At 39.4% G+C, this 23,513-nt stretch overlaps 1 protein-coding gene across 1 annotated transcript; it reads right to left on the bottom strand.

Annotated features, from left to right (window-relative positions):
* Nucleotides 1-305: 305 nt before the first annotated feature.
* Nucleotides 306-23,389, bottom strand: ankrd52a (ankyrin repeat domain 52a). The gene is made up of 28 exons (XM_033969126.2): nt 23,175-23,389; nt 22,495-22,578; nt 22,317-22,395; nt 22,157-22,227; nt 21,864-22,064; nt 21,698-21,785; nt 21,425-21,567; nt 20,614-20,826; nt 20,248-20,326; nt 20,059-20,173; nt 19,540-19,622; nt 19,303-19,420; nt 18,916-18,984; nt 18,668-18,808; nt 18,245-18,307; nt 18,049-18,160; nt 17,620-17,691; nt 16,638-16,839; nt 14,292-14,379; nt 14,045-14,162; nt 12,994-13,213; nt 12,510-12,597; nt 12,300-12,383; nt 11,438-11,583; nt 11,063-11,145; nt 10,890-10,972; nt 10,721-10,812; nt 306-9,770 (listed from the first exon to the last, which is right to left on the bottom strand). The coding sequence occupies exons 1-28, from the start codon at nt 23,199-23,201 to the stop codon at nt 9,496-9,498; spliced, it is 3,237 nt and encodes a 1,078-aa protein (XP_033825017.1). The 5' UTR covers nt 23,202-23,389; the 3' UTR covers nt 306-9,495.
* Between the last annotated feature and the right edge of the window lie 124 nt (nt 23,390-23,513).

Consider the following 23,513-nt stretch of genomic DNA (forward strand, 5'->3'; position numbering starts at 1 on the left):
GTGTAGATTCCCCACTTCCTCCAAGAAATATAGTGGCTTCTTCACTGGGACTAGGAAGAATCCTAATCTTATATTCCTGTTAAAATAAAAGGTTAAATACAATAGGCTGCGTGACTGTCCCACATTGGTCCTCTGCACTCGCTCTGCCGTCATGGCTGTTGGAGTAAAATAGAGTACCTATCATGGATTAGCTTACTTTAGGTTCACTTACTGATTAAAACACAGATGTACACACCTTTTGTAAACATTACTTATCAAACATTTGAACACAGACATTTTAAGATGAAGAACCACAACATAACCAGTAAATATTTAGCAATAGCACTTTATTGAACACAAACAACCCTAAGCCACAATACTGAATGACAAGACCAATTGGCTGCAGCAAACATTTTATAAAATAGATTCCGGTTTAATGTCACTTTTTTTTTTTAGTTATTCTTTTAACGTCAGAAAGACAGATGCAGGTTTTTCCAAAACAGTGAATGATCTTTTACATATTATTATAATATTAACAATTGTAACAAATCATCATTCACATGTTCACACAAAGAACAACAAGGCAAAGTGCTTTCAGGATTGCATTGTCGAAAAAAAAAAAGAAATTAACATAAAAGTAAAACAGAAAAATGAATGGCTTGAGGTTTAGGTAAGACAGTGTGTTATCTGAAGTGGGCTGGTCCTGTCCTGGTTACACAATGATGCTTAATTAAATATACTTAAAATCATTTCATTTCATATCTTTTGGGGGGATTTAAAATACCAATTATTGTCTTTAGCTGTCAGTTTTAGATTCAGTTATTCAAATGCTTATGATCATTTAGGAAACAAAGAAATATACTTTATTTTTTTATACTTATGTACTGCCCAGCATGGATTTTGGTCAATGGCGACAGCTTAATTTGAGTTTTGGTTATGTAAAAACATTGGGCCAGGATCAGGCCAGAAAACCTCAAACCGTTCAGCTAGTCTTTCACCCCTTTCATCAGACTGGTTTGTAACACAGGGCCGTATGTAGACGACGCTTAGGTAGCAGAATTTGGTTTTAAAGTGGTTAAATGGGTGTCAAAAGGCAAACTGACCCTCTACAGATTTACAAATCCACCTCTTTAGACAAGCTGTTCAATTTAACTGCAGGGCGATCAATAGCTGACCCCGAGTGAAGCGGTAATTTTGAAATACACTTAAAAGCAAGACAGTGGTGTTTTTTAATGCAACATTTAAAGACGTACTATGTACGCTTAGGTGGAGGGTCCAAAATGTTCTGATCTCCATGGAAATGCTGTCATTTTGCCTGGAATATTCTGCAGTATGGTCTAAAACCTATTACGCTCCACGGAGACAAGCAAGTGACTAGCAAGTATATTTGGTAATTCAAATTGTTGAAAAATACAAATGACATTTTAAACCAAAATATTATATCTTTTGAATTGTGAAAAGCCCTCAAAATGTCCCCTACAACAGAAATATAAAACACATGAATAGAAAGGCCTGTAATTGAGTAGAAGGAAGAGAATAAGTTTAATGCCATAATGTGGAACATTCCAGGCAAAGCAATATCATTGTCACAAGACAAATGGGTGACAGACCCTCCATCAAAAAGTTACATAGTGCATCTTTAAAACAACGCATGGATTATCTGACCACTCACCACTGCATGTTAAAGGGGGTAGACTATCATCAATCTGCATTAAAACATTGTCTGGCTTCACATTCCAGTGGTATTGTGTCATATAAATGCTTCTCATAAATATTTTTTCCAATGTCAATAGACACACACATACAACACGACCACACTTGAATAACTACCATTGCTTGTAATAAATCTGTATTCCTGTACTTTGTCGAAACAGGTGGACAAACAATATTCAAGGCTGCAAAACAAAGAGGTAGGAGAAATGCTACTGAAAACAGCAAGTGATGCCAACATGATTTCATTTAAATATGTAATAAACACATCTGGTTTTAGCGCAGCATTAAAACACGGCTAATAACCAAAGGTGCTATTGCCAGTCAGCGCGTGAGAAGCAATGGACTCTAGAAACCGTACATTTTCAAACTTTGGTGAAGGACTTGCACTTGGTTCAGATGCTGACTAGTCTTTAAGCACCTGTAGTTATTTGCAAACTGATAAACTCTAGGCCCTTTTTGCCAGTAAAAATGTTGAAACATGTCTAAGCACTATTGACTAAAACTGGTGATGTGTAAATTTGGCTAATGTTGACTTGTTGGTCCTGTCATCACAGGTCCGGAGACCGCGCTGCTGGTGATGGCATTGACTCCTTTACACACAGTAGAGTAGTATATTTGCAGACTTTAAAATGAGGTAATCGACGTTAGGCTAATAGGGACCCTGTCAAAGACACACACGCTTACGTCATTCATCAGCAAAGCCAAAGGACTTTATCAATGGGACTTCACTGTGACCAGATCAGCTTTGGAATGTTGGTGGACGAGCCAACGTTCGTAAGAATCGAGAAGGTGCACTGAAAACATCTGATTGTAACTGTCACACGCCCTGATCCACAGTCCTTCCACTCAAAGGGCCTCTCTAGATAAGCCACTCAAAGTGAGAAACCCCTTATCACCGACAGGTCAAGAACTGGCAAAGATTTAAGGCTGCCTTCGCAGCAGATCTCGTCTGCTTTAGTCCAGTTGAGAGAGGATTGTTAATAGCTCGTAAGTTTCTATGAAGAGGCAACATCTACAGTGAAGCTGACTAAACAAAACAAAGGGACTAATACCACTATGTCACAGAACATGCAGAATACATCCTTAACTACAGTAGGCTATTTCTAATAGCACATTCAAGGGGCTCCTATTGGGACAATTCTGATATGGCTCTGCTTTAGAGTACTCCAGCTGGGACCCGCACTCGGGCGAGTCGCTAAGGTGCTCCTTCAGACTGCGGCCTTATTTCACCTGCAAAATACTCCTCTTTCTCTGGGGTTCATTTAAACACTGCAGCTTTTTCCCTTCAATGCTTTTCCCCACAGCTCCCTCTGCTGGTGAACAAACGGCACTTTCAGGGGAATGTTTCTAAACCACAATCACAAACACTGGGCTAAACAGCAGATACAAATCTCAAGAGTCTGTACAGGCTATAGGCTACACTCTGAAAAGGGAGGGCTAATCACCCTTAATGCTTAACAATAAAACAAATATAAGGCATTTCAAAGTCCTTTTATCCGCATACGTCACTGACAGCAGGTCTAAATATTTTTGAGAAAACATTTCATTCAAGGAGGAAGAGGATGCATATAGTACATCTACACATGCAAATTAACAGGTCTACTGACTAGAAACCAGAATTCAAGGAAATAGGTTTAATCTACATTACCATCAAAGCCCATCATACACTCACCTACTCAAATATATAAGTTAACTTGTGCACGGTCCTTTTCTGAGCAGGCAGCGTCTAAAGTTTGATATAGATCACAGTTTTAAAAATGGAATAAACACACAACTTTCCAATGCCACTTCTGAACCAAACAGGAGGACCAGAGGAATCCTTCATTTGCTACAGATGTGTGACTTTTGGTGATAACAAAATAGGGCATAAAAATAGAGATATTCAACTTAGGAAGCAATGAAACAAAATGTTATTGCACTTTTATCTTTTGTCTGTTTCAAACGAGGTCAGCTTTGACAAAATGATTCATGCCATATTTTGCAGTAAGACAACAAATGTTACGTCACTCCTAGAATATGATCACACCGTTATTAACACTGCACACAACTAGTACTGCAAACCTAGTCAGTCTACCCTAAAGTCAACAAAATATCCACAATCAAATCGCAACACAGCCACAACAAACATGATCCAGAATGCACGTACCGCATCGGACAACTGTGTTTAAAGTTACTAATTACTGATGAAATAAAGCAAAAGAGCAACAAGGACAATCAGGAAACTCCAGACAGCGGTCTTTCTACAGTTCATGTCTAACGGACAATCAAAGCTGATTGTTTTCGGCTGGAGGAGTCATGTTTATGTTTGAATTTGGTGAAGACTCCTTTTGCCACTGGTGTCAGAAAAGCCAACTGAGCCTCAGGTGCCTTCTTTGGGTTTGTGCTTTCATTGATCCAGATCAATGTAATGGTAATGTGCCCTATTATTGCATCGCTATGTGCAATTCATCCAGCCACCTTAAGGGTGCGCTCAATAAAGAATTAATCACCTATTCAGAAGTATTTAAAGGTGCACCATGTAAAAGATTCTTGTCTGGAGTAATGTTCGTCCTTTGCTGTAAATGTTCCACAGTATGGCATTAAATGCACACATCCCCATGAAGACAGGCAGGTGACATCACCAGGCCAAAGTTGCAGGTCAGAGCAGAGCAGAGGCGAACCCGCTCACAAACAGAATCCATGTTTTTCAAGTATTTTATAGCAATAAAACCTCTTTTAATTGAACAAATGCAAGATAAGTATAATGCCATACTATGAAATATTACAGGAGACAATTAGGTGGCTGATTCTCCACCAGAAAAGTTCCATAGTGCACCTTTAAGCTTTGTTACAAAAACTTTAATGCAGGTTTGAAATAACCACTCTTCCTGTGAAATGCACCATCCACTGTAGCCTTGGTTCAGTGTTTCTTTTCCCATTGTAAGGCTTTTGGGAAATACAAATGGAAGACCGTACCTTTCGGTAGTAACATATAAAGGCACCATGCCACCGCTGTGCTTCAAATGACACAGATCCTACAGGTCGGGGAGGGGCCAGTGTTTAGGCAGGGAAGGTGGTCAACTAGCATTAGTCATACAGTAAAGGAGTATCATCCCGACATGCAGAGGTAAAGTTTATTAGCTACCTTCTTTTCCCCAATAGGCTTCGGCATGACTATTCTATTAGTTCTGATGAGAGATAAACACACTTAAGTGGGGTCTTATGCTGTCTACACTAAAAGGGAACTTAGCATGTTAGAGTAAGACATGCCTAGATTACAATCACACTCACACTCAAGGAAAAAAAAAATTGGCATAAAGTAGATGGATAGTGACAGAGGATCATCTCAGCTTTGACTGGTGAGGTATAACTGCAGGTCCAATAAAAACACAAGGTGCAGCTTCATGCTCCTCTCAAAGGACATGGAAACGCTATGCACATACATTTCAGATTTAGGCTGGTTTAAGCAGAATTACACTACCCACAACTACATGAATCACACTATATTACTTTGTTAACAGCTGTACAAGAATATTTCGATTTTTTTCCCATTCGACATCAGATTTTCTTTAACCACCATCTCTTCAGTGTCTGTAAGATTTCAATACTAGACACCAACTTTTTGATTGTTTCTAAGTAGATGCATTCATTCACAGTGGCTAATATGGTGATATCCCAACTTCAAAACAATCTCTGCACCATGGCAACCTTGAGCTATGTGCTACCCCAATTCATTTGTGTGCTTTGTTGACACCCAAAGCAGGTATCTTTAAGACCAAAATTTGCCAATATCTTAAGCAATCCAAGCAAGTAGCATAACTCTATGGGAGACGTGACTTTATCAGGTACTGCCAGGTATATTTCTTGTTAGCTTTTAAGGCAAAAGGCTCAACAGTGGATCAGAGAAATTGAATTTGTCAGTGTTATTTCAAGTAAGAACAAAGACATCCTTTTGAGGCAAACTAATTTGTACAACTATATGCAATTAACGGACATCAATAGTTTTTTTTTTTTCTTCATATGTCAAACCTGCTAAACAGCCATACAACTCATGAATTGCTTTATTAATATATCAATGGCCAAACGATAGTTAAGAATTTCCAATTTAAAAAAAAAGTATTTGACAATAAAAGTTAAGAGAAAGCTTGCATTTTAAATACTAAAATTCATGTGGTACGATTTGTTAGCGTAATTGGTGAAGGATAAGCTTTTAACACAATGTATCTGTCTCTATGTGAGTATCTATGAATTATGTCTAAAGGCAAATAAAGGTTTCTATGGCACTACTTAGGTGTAGGCTATTTACGAGTGCATGTGTCTAGATTAACCGCAAGTCATTTCTGTCCCTCTGTATTTGCTGTAATGTAAGGCAATCTCAATGGAATGGATATCAATGTTACTTCATAGCACAAATGTAAATATATGAAGAGGGAGAGAGAAAGGTCAAAGTACACAAGAGCAAGCCCAGACACCCAACATAATGCCACAAACATATCCAGATCCTCTATGCAGGAAGACTACTGGTACTACACACACGGTTTCATTTAAAAGAACAATTTTACATGCTACCGATAGAATCATATCTATGCAAGACAAATGAAGAGCCATTGTTTAAAGACAGGAGGAACTAAAGCCCGCCCTAAACAGACCCCACATTCAGTTCAGTCACGAAATTCATGGCTCAGATTTGATGGTCAGACTGTAAACGGCTTGAACAAATGCATAAACTCATTCTGCTCGACTCGTTTTGGCAAAAAGGCCTTTTCTGTGACCAAAGATTAGAACATCTAACCCGCATTGAAATCTTCCATTGGCATTTAGGTTATAATTTACTGAATTGGCCTAAATAGATGGCAGTGCAAGATTTGTGCTGCACATTATTACACACACACACTATTGCTACAATTGGACCTTTCATTGCTTTTCATTTCCGACTCCATAAATAGTTTACACTTTACTAGTTCTGCTTCAGCAGCAAAACCTAAGCTAACTTCATGCACAGTCACTCAGATATTATCACACAAATAAAAAGCAGGTATAAGAATACTGTGACGCTTTAGCTGCAAGGGAAATGGCTCCGTGAACTGGTGTAAAGACATCACTGTGGATAGATCCCTGCCCAGACAGACTGCACCTGCAGAGGGCAGTGTGGAGCGTCTGTGGTATCACTGACTGCAGTGAGAGGCTCCACTTTACAGCCTCAGTATTAAACTCTTTCACTGTGAAGCCAGTGGGCAGTGGACACTGTCCTGAAGTGCTCAGAGAACGCTTGGTTAAAATAATTATTTGCTTTTTATCAGACACCATGTTGTTTTAGCAGCAACACACATGCATGTAAACATAAGTACATACATTACTCTGCTCTAGTTGCACAATTAGAACCTGAATGCACTAAAGTGCGTGCTTTACTAATTAAGTGCTGGGATCAAAATGAAACTGATCATCACAAAATGTCGACAAAGAATCGGCTGCATTTTGATTGGATTCACAAATTCTGTCCACTGCTTTAGCACAGATCCTGAGATTACAAACAACTGTTCCTAATCCTAATATTATTAATGATAAGAATATTTACGTTCTCATGAAAAATTATTAAGAGAATAAAGGCTGTGGTTTTCTAGTTACTTCCATTTCATTTCAGTCACAGAAGTCAAACTATAACCCCACCTAGAGGACACTATTGTCAGGGTTCGATCAGGAAAATGAAAGACATTTTGGGGAATACACTACAAAGCCTAGTCTAGGTCCTCTCTCATCCAGTCAGCTAATGTGTGCAACTGTGCCACTTCACACCTCAGATATGAAGTGATCACGCCAATGAAAACATTTGACTTTTTTACCACCAAGAGGTGGAAAAAAAAATGAAAAATAGCATAGATATAACATCTAAGTCACAAACAGCTCTAGTGGTCCGTTACAATCATTTTGAGTAAAAACCAATAATGAATATCTAACATATGAACACATATTTGGAATTCTGCTTTTCCTGATAAACGAGTACAATTAAGCAAAATTTCCCTCTGCGATTCGTTTAGCCCCATTTGTTTTTATTGAGGGTTTGAACACCCTGGTCAAAGCAAATGCCAGGATAAGCTAGGTTTTCTCTACCTGGCATTTCTCTATGACAAACTATGGTGCAATCGTGGTTTAATGTGCTGCCAATTAAATGTGTGAGAAGATAAGCCATGTTAGACCTTGTCCTATGAAACAATACATGAAATGATGTGTTACAGAAGGCATGGGTCAAAAGGCATTTCATGAGACGCCGTAAAGGCAATCCAGTGCATTTGAGTTGACACTGACAGTAAAATGCCCAGCACACACAGAGCCATTCGTTTAGTCTTTAGGTTAGTCTTCATGAAACAATAAAAGAAAAAATTATAATTAAACAAAAGCAAACACATTCCAGGGAAACAAAAGCCCTTGTGACAGTGATTGTCTATTCAATAACATTAACAAAAAAAAGGCAAGAAACAAAATATTGCTTGAAAACTGCCCAATATAAATATCAAATAATACTTAACTTTTCAAACTGATCAGAGGCGACCACAGACAAGTCGAAAGATTTGATTTTTAAGACTAGTTCACCAGCTTTGAAAATACTCCATTTGTCAGAGTTGTAAAAACAAGCATAAAATGCTGATGACCGGTTGGAGCCTAAAAACCTCAAATCTGATCGCACTTTAAATATTTAGGCTGTTCAAAATTTCAATATCTATTTTATTTTTTCAAAACACTGTTGCGAGATGGGAAAATTGAAATGGCTTGTTCATTTATGTGCTCAAAGATACGATGCTTCAATGAGGTGTTGTTGGCAGATATTACTAGTAAAGCCTTCATCTAAATAAACAAGGCCTCAGTCAGTCACTATCCTACTCTAGTTCCCCATCGAGAACTCAGAACTATGGACCCTGGTGAAGATGAAGCAGCTGCTAAACGAGTTGACGAGGTATATCAAGATCTATTGTCTCTCTATACAGTACAGTTCATCTCAAATAAATAATTTTATAGCCATAGTAGTGTTGATCAACTTTGGTCATAACTTATATGCTTAGAAACATTCTAGCTTAACAAACACTTATTTAGCATCTCTTAAAATAGCGGGTCATTAGCGTTATGATAAGGTAGATGTAACAACGCCGACCCCAACATGAAGTTTTATATTCAGCAGCAAAACCAAATCATATTAAATGCCAAACAATTTGAGGTCGTGCATTAATTAAAAGTACACAATGGGACTAACATCTTTTCGACCCTTTTCCAAATTCAGATTGTACTGTATTGCACTCGGAAGCTAAATTTTCCCTTGTGTGGTTCCTTCATAAGAATCTAATGGATGAGTAAAACAAAAAAGCAAAAAAAAACAAAAAGTTAAATTATTATTATTAAGTCTTTGATCATTCTTTAGGGGTGATTGTTGACTCTACCAGGTCACAACAGCAGAGCATGATATGACAGTCACTGCTTAAAGCTACATGCAATCAGAGTTTTAGTTATTTCAGCAATATCTTAAAGGGTTATGTCATTTCAAAAAGGCCAGATTAGTTTTTTGTTGTTTAGTTGCCAGACTTCAGCCGAGTGACCTAGTAGAGCGATTTGCCTCCACGTATTAAGCACTACTAAGAAATGGAGGAATGGACTCTAATTGCATAATAGGTTTGACTGCACCTCAAGAGAAGACCAAACATTCACACGCACATGACCCACGGCACATACATACATAGAACAGGGACAGTGGGTGCCCTCTCCGGCCGTGTTAAAGGGAGGCGCCCCCTGGTGGTGTTGGTGGAGATAGCAGCCTCAGGTGGGTGTGGGGGGGCTCTCTCACTCGGTCAAGCACCCGTCTAACCCCACCGCCGCTCCGTGACGCTCTTTGACGTAGCCGTTGTGGAGGCCGTTGCTAGGCAGCGGGGTGCAGGCAGCCGTGATGCCGCAGTGCTTGAGTATGTTGAGACCTGGGGAGGGCGAGACGGAGGGGGGGGAGCAGGAGCAGGAGGAGGGAGGGTCCCGCGCAGGGAAAGGCTTCATGGTAGAGAGGATCAGAGCCAGGCAGTCAGCCACATCTTTGTTAGGGGCACAGGCGAGGGCTGGCGTGTGACCTAGACAAGAAAATATACATTACATTATAGGTTCAGCAAACAGGTTTTCAGTTTCTACAGTTTCAAATACGCAATTAAGGATACGCCGATACTTGCACATAGATCCCATCAAAACTGGGAAGAAACCCGGGACTAAACCTGGATCTAATAATGATAACAGTAAATACCCTGAGTAAACATCCTATGGCTACACCCTAATGGTGCGTTCACACCAGGCCATTAGGGGTGTCAAGTTTACATGCAAAGTCTATGGTGGACACGCATCTTGGCTCCCGTGCGCTTTTAAGTGTTGGACGCTTTGTTTGCGTGTCCAAAAGTTGAAAAAGTTGATTGGTTGACACTGCTCATAAAAAAAAAGACTATACTCCAGTGACAAAGCAATATCATTATCCGGAAAAAGTAGAAAGACATGAGGCACAAACTAGCGGCAAATTAATTATGCTGGGCGTACCGGCCAGCATAAAGGCTAGTCATGGACCCAGACACGCCGCAGAGCCAATCGCCTCCGTTGATGGGTTTTATGTAATAAATACACTAAAGAAACTCTCTCAACCTGGTCTGCAGCGTTCACAAAGACACAGAGAAAACAAAACATCCAAAGGCACTCGCAGACCGCAATGGCGAACAGGGCGTCCATAACGTGTGTCGGAGACGCTCGTGACACCCCAGTGTGAAGGCTACACCCCCAAGGCAACCTGCAGCCTAGTCTTCACGTGGTGTCAGCAAGTAATACATGTAGTCTTTAACAGCCTCTAATTATATCATGATATACCAGAATATCATTTGTATATTTTGATGACCTCACTAGGATTTCAGCCTCTTATTGCCTGTGAGGTTAACCACTTCTCTACCTCAGGGGGGAGACAAAGTTAAATTTAACCATTTGAAAGGAACCCACAGCAGCATTACAACAATACTAAAGATGAGTTTATGTGTGAGTGCAAACTTACCTTCCTCATCCAGGGCCAGCACAGTGGCTCCTCTGCTCAGCAGTGCCTGAACTACAGTGGACAGACCGTTACGGGCCGCGAGATGGAGAGGCCTGAGGGATAGAGACATGTCAAACAAACTGAATCTATGACAATAATTATGGTTTGATTGACTCTTAAGGGTTCTCACATTTGCAGAGCACTATTGGTGGCATTTATTAGAGTGGGATTGTGGATCTCCCCCAGAATCACCAAGGCACACATCTCATGAGCCTGAGAAAACAAAACAGTTTATAATGTACTTAACAACTAAAAAAAGTTACAGATCAGTAGAATAGGACAGACTGTATCCACTGCATCTACCTTGCTGCAGGCCAAGTGCAGGGCAGTGTTCTTATTCTCATCCAGCAAAGTCAGATCAGCCTTGGCCCGATGGAGGAGGATGGCTGCAACAAAACATTAAAAATTTAATATAAAACGGATAAGCTTACAATGGCATCACAACATTGAGTCCTGACAGATCATATGGGTATAGTCTCTCTTTCTTTCTGTCTGTCTCTCTTTCTCTGTTACTTTCTCCTCCCTCTTTCACCCACACTCACTCACCCCCTGTCCTTTCCTTCTTACCTCTCCTCCCACTCTTGCCCCTCTCTCACACTCGTTCCTGTCTGTCTCACCCCTTTCCTCTCTTTCTCTCTAAACCTCCATCCCACTCCCTCCCCTTTCCCCCACACCTACCCACTGAGCCGCTGTGCCCCCTGTCTGCAGCGACCATCAAAGCCGAGCGCCCGCTGTCGTCCACGGCGTTAACCTCGGCTCCGTGACGAAGCATCAGTTGAAGTCCAGCCACGTCCTCGGCGAATGCAGCAGCGTGCAGTGGGATCCTAAAGGAACAAGCACAATTTCATATGGGAACTAAACACTAAATAAATGTTTTCTTCTCACTACTAAACTGTGTATATGGTGTTTTAATAGCAATATTTACTGTTATCTTCCTAGTCATTTTTTGGAACTACATGTGTAAGTCTAAGTTTATGTAGCCTTTAGTAGCCTCCGCAAATTCCAGTAGTTGGTGACAACACGAGAAACTGTAATTAGAAACACCTTGCCTGATTACAGCCAGGTGGCTGCAGGGACGGAGTTTGAAGTGTGGATACCCATTTAATCAATCATACTTATACACCCAGACACCACGCCTCCTCCCCTCTTACTGTTTTTCTTAGTCCTCCAGCTACTACCCAGTTTAGCAGCTTCATTGAAATGCAGCTGTGTTTTCTTCTTATCCCTTTCTAGTTGAGTGTCATCCAGTGTAAATAATCAAAATTTCTATAAAACCTCAATGCTGTAATTTCCACTTTTATTGCCATGGTCAGTGGACACAATTCACAAACTAGGATCTTGCTTCAGCAATATAATGCAAATAATAATCAGAAATATAAACTATTGATAAAATAAGGCATGCAAACAATAAGACTGGGACCAGAGTAAGAAATATTAGTGTCTTCCCCAGGGGACAAGTTTCAAACTGGCTGCCTTATGGTTTGTACTGAATGCTTACCCCACTGAACCACTGTTATAATTGTACCTGACTGGTTCTTACCTTCCTTTGGCATCTCGGGTGTTTATCATTTGGACTCCAGCAGACTCCAGCAGCCTCTCTGCAGCACCGCTATGACCGTTAATGCTGACAGAAAAAAATCAGCATGTAATTAAATGTAAATAACTCTAAGGGCAGAAACAAATACTTATTCTACCAAGAGCATGTTTCACCATTTGATGAATACGACCCAATAATTATCTGTATACTCACAGAGCACAGTGCAGTGGAGTGAAAGGGTTTCCCTCTTCATGGTTAAATGTTTTGTATTCAAGTAAAACCTCCAAACAGTCTTCATGCCCTGGAACAAGAGCAATGGAGCATTATACTCAGCTCTTGTTTAACATTTTTACACAGTACAACCAGGGCTGAATCAAAATCAAAAAGTGAAATATAAGCAGCTGCAATAAGTAAATCACGGACTTGTATAAAACCTGCAGATTTAATTGCTCCTGGGTAATATCAAAATCAGTAGCAAGTCTTTTCCATAGTGTTAATATTTGAAAAAGTTTGGAATTTTAGCATTGTGAAAAGGCTACCTGGGCAGGATTTAAAAATATAAATTTTAGCTTAGAGCTATAACTTTAATTATACTTTAAAAAATGTAAAATTCAAATTTCAATATTTGTCAGAAAAAACTAACTAGTTCATTTATGAACAACTCCCAGCAACAGCCATACTTTTTCACAGATCCTACCTTTGTACGCAGCCCAGTGTAGCGGTGTATATTGTTTGTTGTCCAGCAGTTTGTCGTGTGGGTCTGTGGCGATGGCGGCCTGTGTCAGCGCGGCCAAGATGTGGGCGTGGCCTCGAGACGCGGCGTAGTGCAGAGGAGTCTTACCCTGGGAGTCCCGGCTCAGTACAGACGCTTTGTGATCCAGGAGAGCTGCTACACAGTCAGTGTGACCAAACACAGCCTGGGCACAAGACAGGAAAGTTAGGGCTAGTTTCAAAAAGGAAAACCTTTAAAGAACAATGTGAGGAACAACATAACTAAAAAAATGTTCTATTGCTGGGTTTCAGATGGCATCACAACATTTTAAAAGACAATATTATTAAATACAGATGAGGAGCAGCTAAAATGAAGATTTGTGGCAGATGTGATGTAATACTGTGAGGTTTTGAGTCCAGTCAAAATAAAAAATAATCAGGTTAAACATTTGTGCATTTACATTTTGGATAATTCATGACATGGTACAATATTATCAGTAGAGAAATGACTCTCATCTCCAATCTATGAGTATGCTAAACACATTAAAGAATCTGAAAACCACCAATTAGAGACAGGACAAGATCTCGTGCCACTAGATCTCAAAAATTTACCATAACCTCTGGGGTCAGTGGTCTGCTAAAAATGAGACTCCAAATATCAGTGGGACTTTCTTAGTTTAAATACAGAATAAATAAAAAATAAATAAAATTGCCTCTAGAGTGTGTGGAGAATATCACATGAGATTTGTTTTCCATGAGTTTACATTTGGCATGGACAACAAGGTTGTTAAGTGCTAGTGAGCCACAGCTCTTGGGAAACTGTAGTTCCAAAAACCAATGTTACGACAACATCAATTTCAATAAAATGGATCAAAAATTGTGAGGATATAACTGTCGCTGAGCAGACTATTTATATAGTACATATATCTTGTCAAAATCACATCTCGTCTCTTGGACCATCTCATGTCTTGTTTTGTGGGGATTGTATCCCACCCCTATTTTGTATATATGAGAGACAAAGATTAAACTTCACATACCCCCCTGTGTAAAGCTGTGCTGCCCTTCTTGTCCTTGGCTTCAGGTGAGGAACCCTTCTCCAGCAAAAGGTGAACGCAGTCGATGTGACCCTCCAAGACCGCAAGCATCAGAGGAGTCCTATTTGCACACACAATCATACATCATACATCATATTTACTTTATTTATACTGTGCTGCACATGTTACTATGAAACAATGCAACATAACTTTCCTCACATGAAAATGTTTATTAATAGAGAAAACTCACTGGCCAAATTTGTCAGCAACGTTTGTGAGATCCCCCTCCTCTCCATAATCTATCATCATGCGAAGACAGTCCACGTGACCATTAGCAGCTTGTGGGACAGAAAAGACACATCACATTACATAATAGAATTTTTTTTTTTTTAATATATATATATATATATATATATATATATATATATATATATATATATAAATTTTTTTATAATATATACACTAATACGTGGGTGTGTAATTTATACATACACACACACATATATGAATGTAAATCGCAAGATACTACCGTAAATTTCGGATTATAAGCCGCTACTTTTTTTCCACGCTTTGAACCCTGCGGCTTGTACAGCAGTGCGGCTTATTTATGGATTTTTTACTGGATAACGGCCCCTGGGTTTTATTTTCACGGACAAGCCTTCTACACGTGGCAGATAAATATGGCAAAAACAACTTAAGTGCATTAAAAAAATACAACTCACCAAACCGCTGCATCAGAGGGAGCCCTGCGCTGATTATGTGATTATGTCTACTCTGCTCCGCAGTTTCTTTCAAAAAAAAAAAACCAACAACAAAAACTCTAAAGGCGTATTGTTTAATCCCAGGTGCTTATTCTCCATGTGCCAAAGCAGTTTTGAAGGTTTCATTGCCTTATTTGCTTTTCCCGTATGTTACGTAGAGCGGACTCTGTGCGCGTGAGATCACCTGCAGCGACAAACCCAGATTTTAAGTAGGCATTGTCTGTTAAATTTATCTTTCTTTTTCTTGGAGGTCGTAGTCTCCTCTTCTGGCTCCTCAGTTGTCCTTTTCCCCTTTGTTAAAAGCTCTCCAAAGACTTTTGTTTTGGCTCATTTTCACTCGCTTGTGGCTCTACTTTTGTGCGTCGTGTCTGATGTGTTATACGTGATACGTCACCGCGGAGACAAGAGCAGATAATATACTTGCTACTACATTAAATAGATTTCTGTGGCGATTTCCAGCAGGATTTTCATGATACATCTACGGACGAGCTTATTAGTGTGTCATTAGGGACGGGCGAAAGTTGCTCCTGACCCCTGTGCGCACAGCGTCTGAAAATCAGGGCTCTTTACGCAGGACTGTGAGCTGTGTCTGTGTCTGTGAGACGTGAGCGGTGTTTGTTTTGAACATTGTTCCGCGAGTGTGACGCTTATTTTGAGCAACGAAAAATAAGAAAATATAATTTTATTTTAAGATCATAATAATCTTCCAATTTAAACTACAACAAAAAAGAGCTAACACAAATAAAATACACTTCAGCCACGCAGAGCCGCAGTATGAGGCTGAAAGAGGCGCATACGGCTCCGGAGCCGCGGGTTGCCGACTCCTGAAATAGAGCCACTGCACGTAAGCTCGACATCAATGAATCCAACTTGGTCAATGTAAAAGACGACAAAAGTTTTCAGAGGAAATAAAAGCAGATTTTCCATTTTGGTGCAGTTTTATTTTCTAAACCTGCAGATGTGTTCATCCCGTGTTGTTGTCGTGTTGGTTCCAATTTTCAGGCAAAGTTAAAAAAAAGCGTGTCAGTGCACCGTCTTTCTGTGTAAATATCTCATGTTACAATATGAAAACCTGCGGCTTTTATTCAGGTGCGGCTTATATATGTACAAAATTGATTTTCTCTTCAAATTTAGCTGGTGCGGCTTTTAATCAGGTGCGCTCTGTAGTCCGAAATTTACGGTAGTTTATTACTTTTGTAACAAGATTTAATTATGCCATTTAAAATGTCCTATATTACGTAAATTGCCTCTTGTGAGCTTTTAGTCATGTTGGAATGTTGTTACCTATTCAAAATAGTTGTGTTTTGTTTCATTCACACATGTTTGAGTAATCTAGTATTACTGGTCTTTCTACATCTCAAGTTAACAGCTCCTTTTACCTTTTGTTTAGCAGAGAATTCCAGGTCTGAAATTATCCAAATGATTCTAATGAATGTGCATTGAGTTTAAAAAATGGAGAACTTCCTGTTTTTCCTCAAGACATCACAAGGTGGAACAGAGTGTTTTCTATTAAAGAGAAGAACTCAGTCTAAATCTGCAGGGTGTGTGTGTTAAACATGTGTGAATGAAACACAACACAACTCCAGTTATATTTGATGAGGAAACAACATTACAACATAGATCAGAAAATAGCAGAATATGGTAATTTCATGTTTATAAGTGTAATGTAAAAATGCTGTATCTTACACAATAACCAGTTACACAATTTGTCACTTTACATAATTGATTGTTTTTATCATCAATAATTTACTAGATATTGAAGTATATTTTCAGATTTTTTTTACTTGGCATCTTGCTGTAGTTTACTATAAAAACTAAATGGACACAGTCATTACCTGCAACATGAATGGGAGTCCACATGAGGTGGTTGTCATTGAGCAGACAGGAGGCACCCTGAGCCAGTAGCACTTCCACACAGCGAGCAAAGCCTTTCTGTGCAGCCAAGTACAGCACGGATCGGCCTGCGGCGTCCTGCATGTCCACATATGCCGCAGTCTCTGTCAGCACACGCAATGCCCCCCAGTGTCCCCCGTCAGCCTGCACAAGCACATCAACCAGTTACAACCCAGAGCAGGGTACGACATCTCACTTGGGGTGTAGGTCATTAGTTGTTTAGTTTCTTAACCAGTTGATGATGTCTAGTCGACCAAAAAGTCATTTTACTTAGTTTATAAAGATTTATAGCAGAAAAGAGAAGTTTGTGAGTAAGTTAGCTGCAGATTCAGTATTTATTTATAAATTATTTATTTGTAAAAAGGCTGATTAAATTCATGATTCACATGCTTAATCTGTCTTATACAAGTGCACCATTTCCTAGTACTCCTTTAAATAGTTGCTTTTGGATGAATTCCTGTGCAGCTGAAGACTTGTAAGTACAGTTTGGGTCAAATACATAGAGATGTGTACTAGTTTTGGGAGCTTTTGCCATGCCCCCCTTTTAGTAGAATAATCAATCGGCAGGCCAAGAATTTCTTTGGCCGACTGCATCTCTAAATCTCACCCTTATGTATTAGTGATTTAACATGACAGAGTTATCAATTTCATCTCTGCTCTGTTCAATTGACCATCTATTGTGTATTAAGCCTAGACATATTTTATGTATTATGCTACTTGTACATTTACAAATCTGTATAAAGCTTTAAGCGACAAGTATTTTTGCTATTTTCATTATTTTGAATTTTAAAAACATTTTGCTCTGTTATTACATAGCAATATGTGAGCTGCTGTGTTGAAGTAATTTCCCTTGTGGATCAATTAAAGTCTAAGTCTAAAGAAAACAGACTATTTGGTAAATACGAATACATGTGTAAAACTTACCGCAAGATGGAGTGGGCTGACAGGAATACTACTTTCTATGTCTCCCAGTGCGTTGAATGACATCTCCAGAAGCTAAAACATGACAAAAACATATATTAGCTTTTGATAACAGTCTTAAAAATGAACTAAAACCGATAATTTTGTTTTTTGCATTTTTTTTAAAGTTTAAAGCTTGTTTTACAACTTCCAGAGGCCAGAGCAAAAAAGCTAACAACAACTAGGATGCAAACATCGTCCCAGAGTTACTTCCTCTTCGCCAAGCATAAAAGCACATTATACTTAGATGCAGACAACACAGTCATTTTGACCCTAAAAGCTGTTTTTATATATTTTACATATATTTTACTTTATTTCCTCAAAAAACAATTTAAATCTGGTATAACCCCTTTAATCTTTTGAGAGATAAAATATATAATGATGATAACCTACCAGCTCCAGGTTTTGTTTATTTCCATGGTAAGCTGCATAGTGAACGGCACTGTAACCCTTTGCGTTGACCATTGAAGGGTCAGCTCCATTGTCCAGAAGATGCTCCAAGCAACTGGTAAAGGAATAAATATATTTTGTGTACATTACAAAAAAAACAGATAACTGTATTCAATGCACTGAACCCAGATAAACTCACAAGTACGACTCCTTTGCTTCATCTTCATTATTCTGATGAGTTCCAGAAAATTGACGATCAACTCTAAAAATTTAAATTAACATTATGTTTAGTTGACATTTTTACCTGTTAACCTTTTAAAGGGACAGCCAATTTTGCAATATTTATAGCAGATGTCATAATTGCAGAGGGATAATAAAGTATCTCATTATATGCTGGTCCATCGCCGTCTCCATTAGAGATGTTGGCGTGCAGAATGTTCCACAGCATAGCATTAAAATCTCTCATCATGGAGACAAGCAGGTAACACCACTCAGCCAAGTTACAGATAAAAGGGTCAATAACCCTGCTAAAATATTTTATACAATAGTTCATCTCATGATAATCCACCAAAACTAACTATCTCCAGTGACAGTCCCATCACTACATCCCTCTGGTCTTTACCTGCTGAAGGCTTGGGACGCCGCAGAGTAGTGCAGGGGGGTGCAGCCGGTTTGGTCCGCCTCATTGACCTCAGCGCCAGCGCTCACCAGGGCCACAGTGCACTGGTACCTCCCATTAGCAGCCGCATAGTGCAACGGTGTCCTGCATAGAAGAAGATGGAGGAGATAGAGGGGGACAATTATATGTTTATTATTCATATAATACGCACGCACACACATATAAATAATGCTCCATAGAAGTTGACCAACCTTCCCATTAAGTCCCTCTTATTCAAGTCAGTACCACTGCTTAAGAGCAAATTCAGACATTCAACGTTTCTGTGAAGATATATATATAAAAAAAAAAAAACATACATTGAATTAAGTAAATGAGTGGATAAAATTGTTTGTAAATTTTAAGGAGAAATCCCATGGTTTTGATTTAATTTAGTATTGAATTGAATCAGATTTTTAAGGATTATGTACTTTTTCATTCTGTAAAAAACATCATCTAGTTATTATTTTTACATTTTAAATACACAGCTTGCAGATGAGAAAGAAAAAAATGTAACAATACACTAATGCTTTCTTTCCTAAGTTGAAGCCAATAATTTATAGGGAATATTATTTTACTGTCAAGTATAAAAACCTTCTTACCCGCCAGAGGCAGCAGCGTGTAGACAGGTCCTCCCAAAGTTGTCCGGGGTATTAATGTCGAACCCAGCTGATAGTACATGCTCTTTACTCATAGAGGAAACTATACTATACAGCTGACCTGCAGTGGGGGACAGAAAAGTGGATTTGACTGATGGTCAAGAGTAAAACAGGAATCCAGAAATTGATTCAGTATGAAGAGCATCATCATAGCAATGCCATATGAAAACAATTGCAAACCTGAGGAGAGTAACTTGCGACAACAGTCTGAAAACCCGTACAGCACAGCTAAGTGCAAAGGGAACATTCCATGGATCCCACGTCTAAAAAATAAACAAATAAAAATTATTATGTGTGTATAATGTGTGTATAATATAATATAATATAAAAAAAGAAAACGGGTACATGGTTTTCTTAAAATGCATTTGGTAGATATGATTTTGAATTTAAGTTATGCTTATTTTAGTAGTACTGAAATGTACTTGTTGAGGTTTTGGTATTGGAACTATGTGAAAGGATTGTCAAAAACTGTATATAAATATCACTTGATATGCTTATTTGGAAGATTTCATGTAAAGTATAGTTCATGCGGGCTATTTAGTTAAAAAATATGTATATTTTTTGTGAAATTTTGAACAAGTTTTTTGTAATAAAAAATATATCTTATATTAAATTTTAGCCAATCTTCAAGTCAATATATTGCCCACCTCTATCACAACAGACTGGCAGAATGCATATTTCATAAGAGGGTTTGGATACCTGGCCGTGTCTGCTCCATTGGTCATCAGAGTGCTAATCAGCAATTCATGGCCATACTTAGCAGCAACATGGAGAGGAGTATTGCCATACTTATCCACACTATCTATTTCCCCACCTGGAAAACACGGCAAAAAAATAAACATCCCAAAGAAACTGAAAAAAAAATTCACACTTGATCAGGAAATGTACCATTTTGAATGAGGATCTGAGAGCGTGTAAAGCGCCCATGAATGGCTGCCATGTGCAAGGGGCTCTTCCCTTCTTTGCTCTGGAAAGAACAAAAATAATTCGGTGTCAGACAAACATGACTGACTATACTATTGACCACGCCGTGTCTGCACAAAATCATTCAGGATGAAATATTAACAAAGTGTTTTGCTAAAGAGTACAAGGGCAACATGCAAAACCAGTAGGTAGGATTAATATTAGTTTCTCAATAAATCTTAGAGCAACAATGAATAAATAATTTAAAGTTCTTATGCTATAGTTGCTCTAAAAAAATCTTAAACTACAGAAATGTTTTTCTTATTATTCCCAGTTCATTATTAACAATACCTGCTGGTTGACATCTGCCCCATTGTTGACCAGCAACTCCAGACAGAGGGCACCGTTGGTGGAGACAGCAGCCAGGTGCAGAGGGGTGTAGCCACACTTGTTAGGCTGGTTAACATTTGCTCCATGATTGACAAGTTCAGTCGCCACAGCCTCCTGCCCCATGTAGCAGGCCACATGGAGCGCTGTGTTCCCAAATCCATTCGGTTCATCAATCTAAGATAAAATAACATATCAACATCAGTTCCTACAGCAACACCGAGAGAAATTTTCTAAAATGCTTGAATAAAGTAATGCTATACAGGTCGTCAGTAAGCCTGTCACAGTAGCAAAGGTTGAAGTGCAATATACAGTTATATACGATAATACTGGAAATACTTTAAATTGTATGCCTCTCAATAATCCAAAAGTAGGATCATTTTAAAAAGCTTTAACTGAATTAAAAAACATGAGCTGCGCTAAATGTAATGATCTTGACTGACTGGTCCTGCCATTTAGTGTTGTTAAAAAGACTGCAACAATTAATGGACAACTCAACTGTAAAAAATAATTATAGTCATATTTTGATAATTGATGTCTGGACTATACAGACACTAAAACAATTACGACTTTAGAAACCACATTTCAACCTTCACTTGGTTTGATTAGTTAACTAATCAAAAAAATGTATCACTAGTCGACTACTAAAAAAGGTGTTTGTTTCAGTGCTGGTTGTAAATGTTATCAAGCCCCAAAAATATTGTTCCAGCTTTCGTTTACTGTTACAGGCCTAGTTATCAAAAGAAGAAATGAAAAATTATCCACAATAACTCACCTCAGTGCCCATCCTCAGAAGGTATTTAACTATGTCAATATGACCACCTGCAGCGGCAGCATGAAGAGGTGTGTAACCCTGCTTATCTTTGCAGTTCTTGTCTGCACTTCGGGACACCAGTAATTTTACAATCTCCAAATGTCCTAAAAACACACCCAACAGGAGACATGCATGTCTTATTCAAAATGGGAAAACAAAATAAAAGGTGAAGTATTGTAACAATTATGTAAAGATATTGGGCAAAAAAACTAAATTAAAAGGCACTTTGATTACCCAAGTAAGCAGCACAATGAATAGGCTGTCTTTCTTTCTTATCGATGGCACTGATGTTGGCCCCTTTGTTCAGAAGGAGCTTCACCATCTAAAATGCACAAACATATTTCATCTTGATGCACATTTCTTTATTTCTCACTTGTGTTTCTGCTCTTCTTTGCCTCACCTCTTGAAACCCACTCTGAGCAGCGTGGTGCAGGGCAGTTCGTCCACTGCGATCGGCCATGTTCAGGTTGCTCAGTTGGGTCAGCAGGGCCTCTGCGCAGCGAGTGCCGCGGTTGGCAGCTGCCACATGCAAAGGAGTCTGCCAGGACTTGTCTCGTGCATTTGCCTCAGCTCCTCGCCTCAGCAGCAAACCTACAGCTCTCTAGAGACAAACAAAGTGCACAATTTGTCAACAATGCCAGTAAGAGAAGGAACTGATGGATTGTATTTAAAGAAAAAATTAATGAGACATACTTCATTTCTCGAAGCGGCTGCTCTGTGCAATGGGGTCAACCAAATATGGTCTTTAGCATTCACACTGGCCCCTGGAAGAGAGAGGTCATAGGAGTGGTGTTATAAGCAATACTGGTGTAATGTTTGTAAATAATACAATAAAGTAAAATCTGACACTGACCTGCCTCTATGAGAAGGTCTATTATGTGGACATCTCCCACACAGGCAGCAGCATGAAGTGGTGTACGCCGCTCTTGATCCTGTTTGATTTAAACCAAGAAAGCATTTACATTATTACTGCTATACAGTGATAGACCAAATATAATCCCATTTGCCAGCAAAGATGTGATGTAACCCACCAGTGCATTGACGTCCTCATTTTTGTGCAATAATAATTGAACTTCATCAGCATTGCGATTGAAGATGGCCTGGACCAGAGGAGGCTGCAATGCAAAAAATGTCCAGTTATATGCAGGCAAATTAGACAGCAAATGCGGTTAATTCCACTGATTTAAAACCAATGATTCAACATAGGACCGAGGAAAAGACTACGGCACAACACAAGGTACATGACGTGCTAGAAAGTTAAAAATAACCCATGCTAATTTAAGAGGTGTAGACAATCTGATTTAGCTATTTGTTGTTTAATATGACTATTCGCCAGTAATCACACCACATCTTGTTGGTCTGGGGCCTGTTTATCCAGTGCAAACCAGTGTCGCTGAGGCTAGCGCATTAGCTCCTAGCTTTTAGCCTCAGAGCTAACTATGCTAACTCTGTCACAGCGCTGGCCGCGACCCAGACCGAGGCCTAAACAACAGCGTCTACGACTGTTTTCAGCAAAATTAAGGGAAAATATGTGACTGTGTTTAAAAATAAAGATGTAAACCAGAAATTAAGCATGTTACGAATTTACCAAGCACTTGCACTTATGTGATTTTGATGTAATCCCTGCAAGACTGCGAACAAGCCCTGATCATTCCCAGCAAATAGACTGCGCCACAACACAATTTCCCGGAGCATTTTTCTTTCATCAAACCTGGTCTGCAATGTTGAGTACTCCCATCTCCCGAACTCAGCCAGGACGGAGCTCCTTCATGAGGATTCAACTTCGAGGTATATCGCGGTTCGCCACAGAATGCACTTGTTTTCAGACTACACCCATCGCAGTAGGCAGCAGACAGCAGAAATGCGCTGGTCTCTTCGTGGATCTGTCAGGGTGTTGTTGTGTGTATCCTGTGTGTGTTTGGCGGAGGGACGATGGGGAAGGGTTTGGGCCGGAGCTGGTCCTCCTACAGGCGTGGCGGAGCGGCGGGCTGCGTGTGTGTGCAGGGAGAGGGCGGCACTCTGTGGGGGATTTGGACATGGCATGAGGGAA

Source organism: Periophthalmus magnuspinnatus, chromosome 7, assembly GCF_009829125.3.
Source record: "Periophthalmus magnuspinnatus isolate fPerMag1 chromosome 7, fPerMag1.2.pri, whole genome shotgun sequence".
NCBI classification, from domain to species: Eukaryota; Metazoa; Chordata; class Actinopteri; order Gobiiformes; family Gobiidae; genus Periophthalmus; species Periophthalmus magnuspinnatus.

What these genes read in the sequence shown, in the direction of transcription:
- ankrd52a (XM_033969126.2), bottom strand. Translation starts at nt 23,201, where the DNA reads ATGGGAGTACTCAACATTGCAGACCAG. An exon ending in GGGCAGATGTCAACCAGCAG is followed by an intron (nt 20,327 to 20,613) that starts GTATTGTTAATA and finishes TGTTCTTTCCAG; the next exon opens with AGCAAAGAAGGGAAGAGCCC. An exon ending in GCTGGCCCTGGATGAGGAAG is followed by an intron (nt 9,771 to 10,720) that starts GTAAGTTTGCAC and finishes TTTCTTGTCTAG; the next exon opens with GTCACACGCCAGCCCTCGCC.